At 60.9% G+C, this 15771-nt stretch overlaps 2 protein-coding genes across 2 annotated transcripts in view; one reads left to right on the forward strand and one right to left on the reverse strand.

The window, feature by feature from the left end:
* Positions 1-15394, reverse strand: part of LOC117640188 — a 56158-nt gene extending 40764 nt beyond the window's left edge. The window contains exon 1 of the mRNA XM_034376493.1: positions 15256-15394. Within this exon, the coding sequence (XP_034232384.1) occupies positions 15256-15382 (127 nt within the window). The 5' untranslated portion in view covers positions 15383-15394. The remainder of the gene's footprint in view (positions 1-15255) is intronic.
* On the forward strand, positions 8105-10325 carry LOC117640187 (levanase-like). Its single transcript, XM_034376492.1, has 2 exons — positions 8105-9312; positions 9388-10325. The coding sequence occupies exons 1-2, from the start codon at positions 8143-8145 to the stop codon at positions 9850-9852; spliced, it is 1635 nt and encodes a 544-aa protein (XP_034232383.1). The 5' UTR covers positions 8105-8142; the 3' UTR covers positions 9853-10325.
* Positions 15395-15771: the final 377 nt, after the last annotated feature.

Genomic DNA, 15771 nt, shown 5'->3' on the forward strand with positions numbered 1-15771 from the left:
CACGTGATTTTGCGCCATGGGAGGCCGGCCGGCCGGCCATCGCGCCGCTTCTTAATTCCGACTGACCTTCATCGTCCTTTTCGTTTTCTTTTCGTTTACTGCTGCCCCTGCTGCCCCCGAGGGCACCCCCCTCCAATTCCCCACCCCTTCCAGTGTGTCCACCGCCCGGCCGGCTCCCCCAGGGCCAGTCATGTCCGGTCGGGTGACGCGTTTCGATACGTGTGCGATCGGTTCAATCACAGCGCAGCACAGCGCAGCAGCGGCACAATTCGCTTTCAGGGCCCGAGTTCGGGGCTCGGCTCGGCTCGGTTCGGCTCGGCTCGGCTCGGCTAAGCTCGGCTCGCATCCGGTCGAATCGGGTCGACGAGAGCAAGCTAGAGCAAGCGGCCAGGTTTCTCTATCAAAATGGGAGCGCGAGTAGCCCCGCCACCGGCGAGGGTCTGCGGAGCGGGATCCACGGAGCGACACACCGTTCAGTAGCGCTGTCCTCGTGGCGCGCGGCGGGGCGACGGCGTCGACGGCTGTGGATCGCTTAGCCGCCTCCAGCCAGCACGCTGGCACTGCGGGGTAATCCCTCACGCGAATTTCCAGGGGCTCGTTTTTTCCGCAGGGTTGTTTAAAAATCACTCACGACGCTTAAGTACCGCGCTGTCGCATGACGATTTGTCTTTTTGCGGCACAACAACACACACTCACACGGTCACAGGCATATAGCGGGGGGGGGGGATGCCAGGACGGTCCCCCCAGGGCGGGGGCCGCGAGAGAGAGGGGGGAGGGGGCGCTCCGTGGCACACCGTTGAAGAAGATTAATGAACAGCTAAACGGCTTGCGGTGGGGCGTGGCGTGGCGGGGCGGGGCCTCGATGGAGTCTCGACGCAACTCCGGTGCCAAGGAGCCCCTTCTCGGCGTGCTGCCGATATTTTATCCGCGCGGCCGCGAGACGTGCAGGCAGGCAGGCGGGCAGGCAGGCGGGCAGGCAGGCGGGCAGGCAAGCGGGCAGCCAAAGACGCCGCTAGCCGGCAGTTCAGTTCGCCGCCACCAGATGGGGCGGCAGCGGCAACGCTACCCCGCAGCAGACTGATTCCGAACACGGTCGCTCTGTCTCTCTCGCACTCATGGGGGCCGCTCCGTGGCGGACAGAGCGAGACAGAGCGGCGAAGCTCCGTCTTTTTTTCGGAGCTGGCCGAAAAAAGCAACGCCCGGTCCGAACAACTCTTTCCCCCAGCGTGCCGCTCGGTGCCACGCCACTGTCCGGGACAGCGGCAGTGCCGATAACGCATTACTGTCCCGCTCATTTCAAGTTATGCCCTACAAACGGGCAATCCGACAATGCGGCCTTGATTTGCGACTCCCTCGGCCCTTCTATTAATAACCGCCCCCCTCCCCCTCTTGAAAGCCCCGGCACGCTCGCGCTGCTCGCCCTGCTCGCGCCGCAAGCCGTCAAGTAGGCGGCAAAGCGGATACACGCCGTTTAGCGCTGCACACGTCCACAAACCACCACACTGGTTATGCCGTCTCTCTCGCACTCGCGCGGCCTGTCGGCCGTAGGGGCGTGAGCGAGAGAGAGGGAAGAAGCAGCACTGCTCGGGGCAGTCTCGCAGCAGGCAGGCAACCGCCCCTCTCCGACGTGACCCGCTGTGCGGACCGAAGCAGCAGACGGATTCCGAGAGTCGCTCTGTCTCTCTCGCACCTACACGGGACGCCCCGTGGGCGCGAGGGAGACAGAGCGACGAAAACGACCCTCGGAATCGGTCTGCTGGCAAACGCATTTCCAGACGGCCTTGACAAGAAGAGGCGGACGCCGCTGCTCCCCCAGACGGAGGAGCAGTGCCTGGCCGTCCTGGGCGTCCTGGCCGTCCCGGCCGTCCGCCCCAGTGCTCGTGGTAATCACTCGGCCTAGACGGCGGTCTTGATTTGCTCGCGGATGGCCTCCCCTGCGCTCCCCCCCCCCCCCCGCCCGCCCCGCCGCGGCCGTCAGTGGCGGTCCAGAAGGGGTGGCGTGTCGAGCCGCGTCTAGCAGTGCGATGCGAGGCTTGGCAGTGGCACCGCCCCCGCCGGCTGCTGGCACACTGGCACGCAACAACCCAATTGGGCCGGAAACGCTAACATCGCCGGACAGCAGACTGATTCCGGGAGTCGTTTCCGTCGCTCTGTCTCCCTCGCACTCACGGCGCGCCCGGAATAGGCGCGAGAGAGACAGAGCGACTCTCGGAATCAGTCTTCACGAGCATCCCTCCTTCCTTGCGTACGGACGGGAGCGTCCAGAACGGGGGAGTGGGAAGAACCAAAAGGAAGTCGCCTCCAAATCAAATGTTAAAGAATTACGAAACAATTTAAAAAAACATAAAACAAACTTAAAATAGTTGCGATGTTATAAAAAAATCTCATTCAACGAACGTTAATGAAAGCAGATGATCCGTCGCGTTTCACAACTGCTCTGATAGCCGAGAGGTTAGAGACGTGGGATCGAGTTACCGCAGGCGGGCGTTCGAATACCAGCGTCACAAAAGTTTTTTCGACTTGCTATCCTAAGGGTGGTGGTTCGAGGCCATCCGAGCGGAGCCGTGTGCAACAGACCCACATGCCGGAGGTTCGACTCCTAACAAATATTTCCATTTAATTTTACTGCCTCACCCAGTGCGGTTGAAACCCGTGAACGCGAGCCCACTCCATGCATGGGACGTGGTGGTCCAGGGAGTAGAGGCGTCGGTTCCCAATGCTAGGGTCGGCGGTTCGACTCCCCCAACTTCTTGCGAAATTTTGACCGGGTCGGTCGAGTCCTGTTGCGTCAAGAACCCACCTCACGCCGGTCCCCTCATCATGGGCCGTGGTGGCCGAGAGCGTAAAGTCGTGTGATCCCGGTGGCGGGGTCCGGGGATCGAATCTCATCATTTCGTTACATTTTTCGACTGCCTTCCTGCCACTGCAACTCAAACCCGTCGTCCAACACGCTGCCTGACGTACAAGCGTGATAGCGTAGTGGTCAGAGTCACATTCACCTGGCCACTCCGCTGTGGGTGTCTAAAAAGCAATCCGCTTCGGCGGGTTGGCCTCGGCACTGGAGCGATGGCGTATTTGATCCATCAATCCAGACCACCCGGTGTGTGGTTGCGGGTGGTGCCTCCTCGACTTGTCGGGGAGGCGATGATAAGTCCTTTGAAGCTGGCCTAAAACGCTGTATGTTCGGTACGGGAGCGCCGGACAGTGGGGGTACCATGGGGTACACAACCAACCCTACGAAAACAAGAAGCTCCCACCAAACCTCTTCTCTGTCTGAGTCTCTCTCTGTCTCTCTGTCGTCTCACTCTACGTCCCGCCCCTCAAAGAGCTTCGTACTGGGTGCTCTCACCCAGCTGCCTGAGCTTTGGGGTCCTACTGGGTCCCCCGGCGAACGTTAGAGTCGCTGACGGGATTAACCCCAGGTACCTGATAGCACCGGTTCCCATCCCGAACACCGAAGTAAAGCAGGAGGCCTCCCCATTAAGACTGGGGAGGGGGTGTAGAGTTCAAATTTTTTTCTTTTCCCTTTCAAATTTCTCAGTCAATACTCGTTCGGTTTCCCTATACGGGGTAGTATGCGGGCTCATTCCAAAGATAGTAATTAAAATTGTGTATGAAACAAAATATATAGACCCGAGCGAGGTGGCCGGTGTTGGTACTTTGGTACTTTGGCCTGAGTGCGAGAGAGACAGAGCGACGCCGTCCACGCAGGCACGACCAGCAAATAATGGCGTTAGTTGAATCTAAATGGGCCGTTTGTCGCCGCGGTGTCACAGTCACACAGTTCGACAAACAACAACAACGAAAAGAACGACATCGGCCGGTGAAGTCCCCCGCCCCGTTGGCTAGGCTGGACCCTGCCAAGAGAATTAACAGTGAGGCCGATTAAGTAGTTAACCGGACCAGGAACGCTCCTGGGCAAAAAAAAAAGTATAAACGACTTGTAAACAACGGTCGGCTCTTCGAGGGGGAAAAGTTTAAATGCCGGAGGTAGGCAAGTTGTGAAACAAGGGAGTGTGGCGGGATGGCCTACCCGGACGTCCGCAGGCGGACTGAAGCGAGACAGAGAGAAAAAAGTTGAACAATGCAGAAGAAGGGGGAGAGGGACGGAGAACTCGGAGCGTTTTGCTGCCGCCGCGGCGCCACGGCGTCAAGGCCTCTCAATCGCGGGAACGACGAAACAATTGCGATAAAACAGCACGAGAGCCCCACTGAGGCCCCACTGAGGGCCCCACTGCGTTTTCCGCGCCCTGGGGCGCCGAGGGAAACGGCAACGCCACGGCAACGCCACGCCACTGCAGTCGGCAGTCGCGCGTCGGCATCCATTATTTTGAAGCGCGCGCCTTTGCAGCTCAAAAATATTAATGCGGTTTGCGCTGTCGGGGCCAAAGCGCCTAGCGCCAAGACGACGAGACGAGAAGTGCTTCGCAGTGCTCCGCTGCTCCGCGACACTTTGACTGCGGAGCGCGCGAGCTGTCTGCCTTGCCTGCCACTGCCTGCAGACTTGTTCCGAACGGCGATCTGTCGCTCCGTCTCTCTCACACCCCGGGCACGCGCTGCGAGTGCGAGAGAGACAGGCGGTGTCGCCCGCGGAGGCAGTCCGCTGCTGCCAGCCATGCCAGCGTGGGGCACAATTAACGAAGAGCAAAGCGACAGCCTCTCCGTGTGATACGTACACCGGAAAAAAGGTTGGAAATGGTGTAGTTTCTCTCGGCCAGCGAATCGGCCGACTCCAACAGGGAGGTCCGTGAATAAGTCAGCGGCCTTGCCGACGGAGTCAGACGGAGTCCTGCAGGAACAAGCTCGCCCTCTCTCTCGCACTCATTGCGCGTCCCGCAGAGGTGCGAGAGAGACAGTGGACGCCACATGACGAATGGAGCTAATGCACCGACCGAGACTTCGGACTTTGGCAAAGGGCTGTGCGTGTGTTTCAAGCAGGCGCACTGCAAGAAGAACAGAAAAAAAGAGACAAAAAAAGGCGGTGCTGCACGGCGACGACTCTTGTGACCCACATTCTTCAGAGGACGACGAGGATGAGGGGGAGCGGGAACACGCCGCCCGCGGGGACAGCAGCGTGGCGTACTCAACGGCGGAAGAATTTTGCTAGCGAGATGACAGCGAGCGAGAGAGAGAGGGAGATCGAATAAGGGGCAATGGTGATCGGAAAGGGGGACCAATAAGGAAGAAAGAGAGGGAGAGTAGGGGGAGAAAACGACATGAAGCAGACGAAGCCCGCCCAGCCCGGGGATGAACGTCGTCCTCTTCACGGTGCCCATGATGCCCCCCGCCTCCACTCCCTGCCAGTGCCTTCCCTTCCAGTGTCTTCCAGCGAGTCTTCCAGCGAGTCTTCCAGTGTGCCGTCCTCGTCCTCACGCTTCTCCGGCCCTGGCCGGAACTCGGGGGGCAATCTGCCATCTAATCTGATGAAACTGAAATACTTTGCACTCGGCTTTCGGGGTCTCCCCTCTTGCGTTTTGGCAAATGCAGCCCCGACGCGGAGAGGGGAGGGGAGGGGGCCAACTTGCCGGCCGAGGCTCGTCTTTGAGGAAGCCGCTTCGGCAGTTGAAAAAGTTTGTCGAGATTTAGGGGGAGCTTACATGTTGCTAATTGGTGTTTAGGGTGGGCTTCTTCACGCTCTGTGGGTAGGCAACCCTTGCCGGCCTCGCCTCGTAGGCTTCTGGCGGTCCCCCGGCGGTGCGGCGCTGGCGGCCTCAACCCCTGCCTCGGCCTCTGCCAAGACCACTTTCGCCACGGCCTCCACCACGGCCTCAGCCAGGGCTCTGCGATCGCTCCGCGACCAAGGTCGCGGCCTCGCCGTAGTCACGGTCTCGGCTTAACACTTGGCCGATCGCACACTCTTATCTCATTATAAGTCGTCCTCTGACGTAAGTCCGATTGGAAAGAACTCGCCGCTACTTTGCACTCATTTCCTCCCCACTTCCGTGCCACTGTGAAACGCCCCGTCTTAATCTCGCGTAACATGTCCTGCCGAATGACATTCTTCTTCTTCTTCTTCGCGCTCCGAGAGAGAAAGAACAGACGGAACAACAGGGCAGCATCAGCAGCAAGAGCGCCTCAGTTCATTTTCCGCCCACGACCTCCCCCCCCCTCCCCCTTCCCCCGGAGCCCCCCTTAATATCGGGCCGGCCGTGCAGGGGAGCGTGGCCTTCTAATATCAGCAGGCAACCGCTCCGCCGCTCCGCCCCGCAGCACTGCAAGGCACTGCAAGGCACCGCCTTCTCTGCGGCAGTGTTCCGCCGCCTTCTAATCTCATCAGAACTACCTGGCCGTCCTCGACGCCGCCACCGCCGCCGCCGAGAAGGCGGTGGAATGTCTCATTGATTTTGGCGGGAAAGGGAAGGGATTGCGGGGCACTGCCTTCCAGATCTCCCTTTCGTCGTACTTTCGGATCCCAAATGCCATCAACTCATTCGTGCTCCGCCTTGTCTCGCTCTCTCTCGGCGGACGTGCGAGACGAACGGCAAATTTCATTCCCAAAAGTGGGGAGTACACTGCCAGAGAGGGGGGATCGGACTGGGTCCCCGTCGATCGCAAGCAGCCACACTGGCAGCCCCTCCGCCCGCCCCCTTCCCCCGCCTCCGAACTCCGTTGGAACTCACACCCTTACAATTAGTCAACTACTTAGCCCGGCCCGTATCTTCGAATTAAGACGTCTTTCTGTCGAGGCTGGCTGGCTGGGCTGGCTGCCTGGCTGGCTGACTAGGGGGCGGGCCGCGAGGGCCACAAAAAGCAGGGCCAGAGTGCAGTCATTAGAGCAACAGCGAGACGCGGCCGACGCACCGCGCCATGTTGCTTTCAATTATGAAATTGAACCTCGCGCCAAACAACAACGCGGCGTTATCGTCCAGCCCCCCTCCCCTTTCCGACATAGTACGCGGGAAAAAACCACCACAGTGGAATTCGCTCGAGGAAGAAAACGGCGAGATTTGCGATTATAATTATCATCGAGTGTAGCGTGACACCCGGCAAACGCGCGAGTAAACAAGATTTAATGCACTCGAGCTTGGGCGCTTTCCGCGGCTTAAGATTATCACTTTGTAATGCTGTGTTACTAGGTCAGCTGTTTTGATTTCAAGTAAATCACCACACGCTGCCATTCTTTTGTGTGTGTGTGTGTGTGTGTGTGTGTGTGTGTGTGTGTGAGTGTGTGTGGTGGGCAGCCTTTTGTGGAACGCTTCCGCGAACCTCGCGCGGCTCACACTTCGATACATCGAAATATATACTTCGATATTTCGATAGCTCGATCCGATTAGCGCGTCCTTGACCTTGCCTGCCTCGCCGCGCCGCCCCGTCGCGCGCCATCAAACGCCGCCTTTGTTCACCGCTGCGTCGATGTGGCGGTGGCGCGTGGCAGTGCCCGGCGAGGCCGACGACGAGGCCGTGGCGATGGAGTGCCGCACTGTTGACACTCGCGCGTGCGAATAGTGCGCCCCGTGTCTCTGTCTCGGCCAGGCGGGGCGCGCGGGGGCCGTCGCTTCGGACCCTTCGGACGCAAGGCGAAGCAGGCCGTCATGGAGCCGCCACGCCTCGCCTCGCCACGCCTCGCCACGCCACACGCCCCTAATGGGGCACCGCGTCGCTCAGTCTTGCCCGGTCAGCGACGGCGGCCGGCTGGTCAGGGTGAGTAGTGAGTTGCCGCGCGGGAACGGTCGCCCGTCCTACTTGTGTCCCTGTTTGTGGGGCAAGTGCACGCATCGCGCACTTCAAGTGGGGCACCAACAGCACTTACAGTGCTCTGCGCAGATAGCGCTAAATGGTCTGAGTAATGGCTCTTTTCGGAAGGCGGCGTGACTAGGGCACGCAGCCACGCAGCGTGTGTCATCGTGGGTGCAGTACCGGCTTCCTGAGCGTCAAATTTTAGAATTAACATTGACCTTGAGTAGTACATCCGGTCTGAATTAACTATATTCGCCCTGGGCTTAGGTGCAGTCAGTGCACTGTTCCTCGTTTCATTTGGCGCGGGACGCTCAGGCGGGTGTTTCCCGCGCGGCTTGGCGGCTCGGCGGCGCCACCGCGTTGGCCATAAATAGCGGCGATTGGCGGCGAAGGCCGGCAGTAGATAAATAGCGGCTCTCCGAGTCGCCGAGACGAGAGCGCCTTCACCGTTTGCAGGCCTGCAGCATGCGACCCTTGGTGGCCAACGTGGTGGTGGGCGTGGTGGCCGCCGTGGTGGCCGCGGCCGTCACCGCCGGCATCATCCTGGGCACGCTGCCGGGCTGCGCCGACGACGCCCCCGCCGCCCTGGCCGTGGACATGATGCGGCCCGCCTTTCACTACACGCCGCGCTTCGGCTGGGTCAACGACCCCAACGGGCTGGTGTACGCCGACGGCGAGTGGCACCTGTTCTACCAGGCGGACTACGAGACCACGCTGCACGGCAACATGTCCTGGGGCCACGCCGTCAGCACGGACCTGGTGCACTGGCAGGAGCTGGGCGTGGCCATCAGCTACGACCAGCACGAGCAGATCTTCTCCGGGTCGGCGGTGGTGGACAAGGACTGCACCTCGGGGCTGTGCGCCAAGGCCGGCGAGCCGGTCATGATCGCCATCTACACGTCGTACGACCAAGTGCCGGACCCCAACTCGCCGCTCGACGACCAGGGCCACAGCACCAACAGGCACTTCCAGAGCCAGCATATCGCCAGCAGCACGGACCGCGGCCGCACCTGGACCAAGTACGCGCACAACCCCGTGCTGGACAAGAAGATGTACGAGTTCCGGGACCCCAAGGTGAGCCGCCGCGGCGACCACTGGCTCATGCTGGTGCAGAAGTCCGAGGAGCACGTCCTGCAGTTCTACAAGTCCAGCGACCTCATCAAGTGGGGCGACGGCAAGGGCGGCGACGGCCCCGCCGGCGAGTTCACCGGGCTGGGCGCCACCGGCGGCGTCTGGGAGTGCCCCGACATGTTCGAGCTGCCCGTCGACGGCGACGCCAAGAACACCAAGTGGGTGCTGATCGTCAACATCAACCCCGGCAGCCGCTTCGGCTGGGGCTCCGCCGCGCAGTTCTTCATCGGCCAGTTCGACGGCGACACGTTCCACGCCGACGGCGACTACAGCTGGCTGGACTGGGGCGCCGACAACTACGCCACCATCACGTGGGACAGCGCGCCCAACGGCGAGGTGGTGGCCATCGGCTGGATGTCCAACTGGCAGTACACGCAGGTGACACCCGCCTCCACCTGGAGGAACGCCTTCACCGTGCCGCGCCTCCTGGAGCTCGTCACCATCGACGGCAAGGTGCGCGTGGTGCAGAACCCCGTCAAGAACATCGACAGCCTGCGCGACTTGGTGAGCGACACTTAACTTTGCGTTTGCGTGCCTCAGCGCACACTTCATTGTGGCTAACTTTCCGTTCATTCACAGAGCAACGCCGTTCACCAAAGCAACCTGGCGGTGGCCAACGACTACACCGAGCCCGCGATCCGCGGCCGCGCGCTGGACATCGTCGTCGAGTTCGACGCCGGCAGCGCCGCCGAGTTCGGCGTCAAGGTGTACCAGGGCGAGCACCAGGAGACGCTCATCGGCTACGACAAGGCCAAGGGGCAGGTGTTCATCGACCGCCGCATCTCCGGCACCGTCAACTTCGACGCCCTTTTCCCCGACAGGCACAGCGCCGACCTGCCGCTGGTGGGCAACAAGCTCAAGCTGCGCATCCTGGTGGACCACGGCTCCGTCGAGGTGTTCGCCAACCGGGGCGAGGTCGCCATCACGGACGTCATCTTCCCCGACCCCTTCAAGGACGGCGTCAGCTTCTACGCGCTCAACGGCACCGCCACCGTGGTGTCGGTGGACGTGTACCCGATGAAGACCATCCACGGCCTGCTGTAGGAGGGCGCTCTAGTGTGTAAACCGAACCAAGTATTATGCTCACGTGAAGTCGAGTTTCCGACGGTTTCCGATCTAGTTCGCTCGTGATCCGTTCCCTAGTCCATCCATTGTATCATTCCATTTTTTTCACATCACGCATCCCCCATAAACTTCCCTTATTGTCCACTGGTAGTTATTTATGCTAAGAAAAGCAAGTCGGGATCTGCATCGCCTCTGTCCACTCTAGCTAGATTGCGTTCTTGTAAGTCGTCTCTGATTGAAGAGTCGACCGAAGGTAGGTAGGAGATAGGAACCTGAGTTGTTTGTTTGCTCCACTGCGTGACAAGCACGAAGCCTGCGCAAGATCTTTCCACTAGATAGTCCACTATCAGTTCCACCTGTCATTAGTCTTATTATTTTTTTTAATTTCTTTAGTTATAAGGATATAAGCTAGACCTACTTTTGCCTCTCTGAGATTGTTGTGTCGAATCGGCCAGACAGCCTTTTCTCTTTATTTTATTGTTGTTGTTTTTTTTTTACTTGTAATAAATTTTATAAAATCGACCCGCTTGTTGTCCTCGCTGAGACAGCGCTCAGTGACGGGGTGGACGGGGCCCGGGCGAGCGGGGTGGGGCGGGGCGGGGCGGGCCCAGGTGCCCACAGGTGTACCCGACAAAAGACAGATGGCTGTTCCGTCCCCCGTCGCCGGGCCGAGGGGCTGGGCCGGCCAGGGCACGCCAAGGCACGCCAAGGCACGCCGTGGGCCGGTGAAGCGAAACGGCTCACCTGGTCAGCCCACCTGGGGGCCGAGAATCGATGCGCGGACAGCCTAAAAGGCGATGCACACCTGCAGCGGGCCGACTTTGCACACCGCCTCGTCTCTCTCTCTCTCTCTCTCTCTCTCTCTCTCTCTCTCTGTCTCTCTCGCACCCCTACGGCCCTACGGGCGCGGCGCGTGAGTGCGAGAGAGACAGAGCGACGACGCAGCACTTTTCGGAGTGAGCCCGCCACAGCGGCGCAGCGTGTGTCCTAGATTAGTGATAAAAGTACATTCTGTACTTGGCGACCCGCGCGGCTGGCGCCGCTATCGCGGTCGCTCTGTCTCGCTCGCACTGCCGGGGCTGGCGCAGACTGGCGCAGGCTGGCGCGACTGCCGTGGCGGTGCGAGAGAGACAGAGCGCTCGGAATCAGCGCCTGGACTGCCGCTGCCAATACGGGAGGCCGTCGTTATAGTCGTGGGTCGCGGCGGCCGGCAGGCAGGCACAGCACAGCGCAGTGGAGTCACGTCATGATAAGGAGGACGTTGAGATTGGCCGAGGAGCGCGCCGCTCGCGTGGCGCTCGCGTGGCGCTCGGGTGGCGCTCGCCTGGCGCTCACAGGAAATGACTTTCCTTGGCACGCCGCCACGCCACTGCAGCCCGCCGCGTGTGTTTTCAGCGGGAAAAGGGTGGCGCCCGCGAAATGGACAAGCTTGTTCGCCGCGCCGAGCCGCGCCGAGCCGCCGCGCCGAGCCGAGACTGACAGAGAAATAGCTCCGGTAGTCAGTTTGATGGAGCTCTCGAACGGTGATCGATGGCACTACGTGTGAAGCGCGGCCGGGTGGGGCGGGGCGGGGCGGGGCGGGGCGGGGCGGGGCGGGGCGGGCGGGCGGGGCGGGCGGGCGGGCCCCGCGGGGTGGCGGTGCGGGCAGGCGCAGGGCAGGTGGGTGCACGCAACGTGTAAAGCGTTACAAAAGTCACCCCCTCCCCTCCCCGCCACACACACACACACAAGCACGCAGACGCACGCACGGATAAACACACGAGCAGCCTGTCAAAGGATTAGGGCGGGCCGCGCCCCGCCCCGGCCCGGCCGCCCCAAACATTCTCCGAGGAAAGAGAAAAAGGCCGTTCCTCTCCGCCGTCGTCGGTCTCCTAGCCCGGCCTCGAGGACGCCGACGGCAGCCCCGGCAGCCCCCGCAGCCCCGGCAGCCTCAAGCACGTCGCGGCCCGGAAGGGGCGGCAGGAAGGGGGACGCAGATTTCGCCTTGAAGCGGGTCATGTTTACTACGACGGACCGATATTATATTGTAGTAGAGTCTGCGCCCCTTGTCCTCGCTCACGGAACAAGCAGCAGCAGTCGGCCCCTGTTTGCTGGAGTGCCATTCCAATTTTTTGGAGTGTGCGCGTGTGCGTGACTGTGCGGCTGTGTCTGTGTGTGACGGTGCTCGAGCACAACAACAACAACAACAACAACAACAGCGGCCGTGTGGACGCAATACGAATGAATCATTGTGATTCGAAATAAGCCACGTCGACCCGCCGTCGAATCACACGTAGGGTCGGGTCCCCCTTGGGGGTCAGTGGTGGTGGTGTGCCAGCGCCGCCCTGCCCTGCCAATGATCGCGAGGCACGCAGCACCGCGCCGTGCCGTGCCACGCCACGCCGGCCACAAACACCGCCGCCGTCGGTGACCTTATTTCGGCCTTGCAATCCATCATGAGCAGCGCTAGCAGCGTGTGCCCGGCCCAGCCCAGCCCAGGCCGCGGAAGGGCGAGACGAGGTGGCCAGGGTGATCCACACTGTACACACGCGGACTTCTCCGCGCGGCTCTTTGGCTCTCCGGCCGCAGACCAGTGACCGCAGACCAGAATCGTGTTTTGGGCCGACTTTAAGCAGCCACTGCGTGCGATCCGAGGCGGTATTTCGTCCTCCCTCAGCGGGCATTTGGTCTTTGGACCTTCCTTTAGCATGTCTTTGTTACGGAGTGCGATTATCTGCCTTAGTTTGGGAGAAGTATTGCCGCAAAGTTGATCAAAACGGTCACAAATGTCTGGAAAATCATGTTTTGATCAACTTTGAGACAATACTGCTCCCAAACTAAGGCCGATAATCGCACTCCGTAACGAAGGCATGCTAAAGGAAGGTCCAAAGACCAAATGCCCGTTGAGGGAGGACGATATACCGCCTCGGATCAGACGCAGTGGCTGCTTAAAGTCGGCCCAAAACACGATTTTTCAAAAAGACATTTGTGACCGTTTTGATCAACTTTGCGGCAATACCTCCACCGGTCTTCTGGCCCACTGTGCGCAGGCCCCCCACTTTGCAGTGCAGGCTGCACTTGGCCCGAGAGGCATCCGCGGGGGCCTCGTTAATCTGGCCAAGTGAGACGAAAACTTGGAAGGCGACGGAAAAAAGGGGGCAAAACAAAATTGGCGCGAATTTTAATTAACCACTCATTTTTCTGCGAATGGCTCTATTATGTTAAGCAGGCCGCCCTAGTTCCACGTTGGTCGCTCGTTGGCGTTGGGCCCCGTTGGGGTTGGGCCCCGTCGGGGGCTCCACGCCCTCGGCCCCTCGGTCGGCCAGCGCTGGCGCACGCGCGGCATAGCCCGGCCATAGCCAGCCACGTCAGTAACAGCTTAACGGCCGACTGCGCGCGCTATGCGCCCCGTCTCTCTCGCACTCGCGGGACGGGCCGGCATGCCGCGTGCGTGCGAGAGAGACGGAGAGCGCGCCGTTCGGAATCGGGCCTCCGGGCCCAAATTACTGCTGCGTCAATGTTGACAAGCTGAAAAGTGAAGCGTCCTTCGGCCTCTGCGCCGCTCTGCGCCGCTCTGCGCGTCGTTTTGTCGTTTCGGCCTTTTGCGCTTGACGGGCCCATCGACGAGATGCATGCGAAATGCGCCTCGCGCCGCACCTCGTGAATAAATTAAATTAAATTACAAACAGTGACAGTTAACACGAATGGAAATAAAAATTGCGAACGAGGAGTGGAATGCAGCGAGAAACTGGCACCCTTCGTTGTCTGCTCTGCGCCAGCCTCGGCCAGCCGGCCGCCGGGCGGGGGCTTTGGCTTTGCATTTTCCCAAGGAATGCGCCCAAAGATGCCCCAATTGTATCAGTTTCCCGGAATGGGACTCGATTTTCTGCGCCATGGAATTTACGGTGGGGATCCTCTGGAGGAGTGAGGGGGGGGACATCGATTTACATTACACCCCACTTGTAGCGGCACGGCAGGGCTAATGGGCGCGCCGAGGCAGCAAGGCCGTTTGGGAGACGAAGGAACGTTCCGAACGGGACGTGTATCTGAAATAAATGTTATTGTGTAATTCAATGAGCCTCCACCTTTTTGCCAGCAGACAGGCCGGGCCCTCCGCTCTGCTTTCTCTCACAACACGCCATCTGATTTGGCCGCTCGTTTCCTGCCACACGCACCCGTGCGGCGCGCCCACGACCGTGCGGGTGTGCGAGAGAGACAGAGCGAGGGAGGGCCGCGCGCGTGTGTCTCGCCCAGGAAACGAGCGCTCCTGTCTTTTTCTCTCTCGCGAGCCACCGCGGCCCGGCCGACGGGTGCGAGGGAGACAGAGGAGTTCTTCCTTTTTCATCATCACGAAGGAGGACGGCCTGACGGACAGGTGCGGGCATATCATCATTCCCCCCGTGATGCATTAGCCGGCCAAGCGAGACGGATGATGGCCGAGACGGCACCAGACGGAGAAAGAAAACAAAACGAGAAAAAAAAACATGGAAAAGACCGGGAAAGACGCGCGGGGAAATAAAAAAATAAAAAAATAAAGCTGCGCGAAAGGGCAGCGGCGCAAGAAATTTGCAGCTGGCGAGATTTCCATAAATCAGACATCACCGCGAGGCTCGGCCCGGCAGGGCTCGTCAACCGGAGTGGGGGGGGGGGGGGGGGGAGGAGACAAGCCTGCAGTCACGAGAGCAATAGCACGCAGTTCTGCGCTTCGAATTAATTGTGGTTCTCTCTTCCTCCCTCCCTCTCCCTCCCTCTCCCTGTCCCTCTCCCTCTCTCTCTCCTCGCGCGGCGCAGCCGGGCGGCCACGGCGCCGTGGCGGCAGGCAACCGGAACGCACGCCTGACGACCGCGCTGCCTACCCTCGCGTCCGCAGGCGCTCCGCACCTCCACACTGTCAACGAGTGCAAGAGAGAGAGGGAAACCACCGAAGCGTTACGTGATAAGTGGACCAGCTCGTGGTGTCACACACACACACACACGATGGCGGGAAACAGGGCGGTCGGACGGAAATTCCGGTCTGTCTGCGGACAAGGCCCGGTCGCGTGTGGGACTGTGTGTGGGACCGCGCGCGGCCAACAGATGAGCATCGAGGACACAGTGTAGTGGAATGTGTGTGGGGGGGAGGGGGAGGATCTGACCCTGCGTGTGCGGCGCTGTGCGGTGCTGTGCGGTCAGGTGCGCCGGGGCGGAAAGGCAGGGCGGGCAAGGCCCCGCGAGCCAAGCCGAGTGAATCGGAAAGAAAGCAAGCAAGAAAGAAAGGGGTTTCTCTCTCCGACTGCGCTGGGCGCGCTGGGCGCGTCCCGTCCCGCGGCGGGCCGCGCACTCGCTCCCACACTGTCTTCGGACAAAGGACAAGGACACTACCCGCACCGCTCGACCTGTTGACGGGCGGAGGTGGTTACTCACCGAGCGGGATGGTCCACAGCAAGTGCAGCAGCACCAGCAGCACCGCCTGCGCCCTGGGCCGCCTCCTGGACGTGCAGGCCGTGGCCATGGCCGGGCCGGGCCTGGGGCCGGGCCTGGGGCCAGGCATCACCTTACCGCCGACTACGCACGGTCATGGCCACGTCTGCAACGGAAAGAGAGAATAACGATCAACAACTTGCTGGCGGTGCGAGAGAGAGACAGTCTGCCGGGCAGGCTAACCCGGCCGCGGCCGCACTCTCATTGGCTTCCTCTTCGGCGACTTCCTCTACAGCGCGGCGCACAATGGCACGCCACTGGCGGCCACGGCGACCGCAGCGCGACAACGCGTTCGGAGACGGGTCCGGTTGCCGCAAAGTTTCTGGTGTCGGCGTGGCTCGGCGGCGCGGCGCTTTCCCAGGCAAAAGCACTCTGGTTTTGTGTTACAAAGTGTTGCCTCTGAGATATGAGGACGTCAGGGCCCCCCCAAACAAGTTGGCTCTTCGGTAAACTAGTTGA

The sequence above is a fragment of the Thrips palmi genome, unplaced genomic scaffold, assembly GCF_012932325.1.
Source record: "Thrips palmi isolate BJ-2018 unplaced genomic scaffold, TpBJ-2018v1 HiC_scaffold_12, whole genome shotgun sequence".
In the NCBI taxonomy this organism is placed as follows: Eukaryota; Metazoa; Arthropoda; class Insecta; order Thysanoptera; family Thripidae; genus Thrips; species Thrips palmi.

What these genes read in the sequence shown, in the direction of transcription:
- LOC117640187 (XM_034376492.1), top strand. Translation starts at nt 8,143, where the DNA reads ATGCGACCCTTGGTGGCCAACGTGGTGGTGGGCGTGGTGGCCGCCGTG. An exon ending in TCGACAGCCTGCGCGACTTG is followed by an intron (nt 9,313 to 9,387) that starts GTGAGCGACACT and finishes GTTCATTCACAG; the next exon opens with AGCAACGCCGTTCACCAAAG.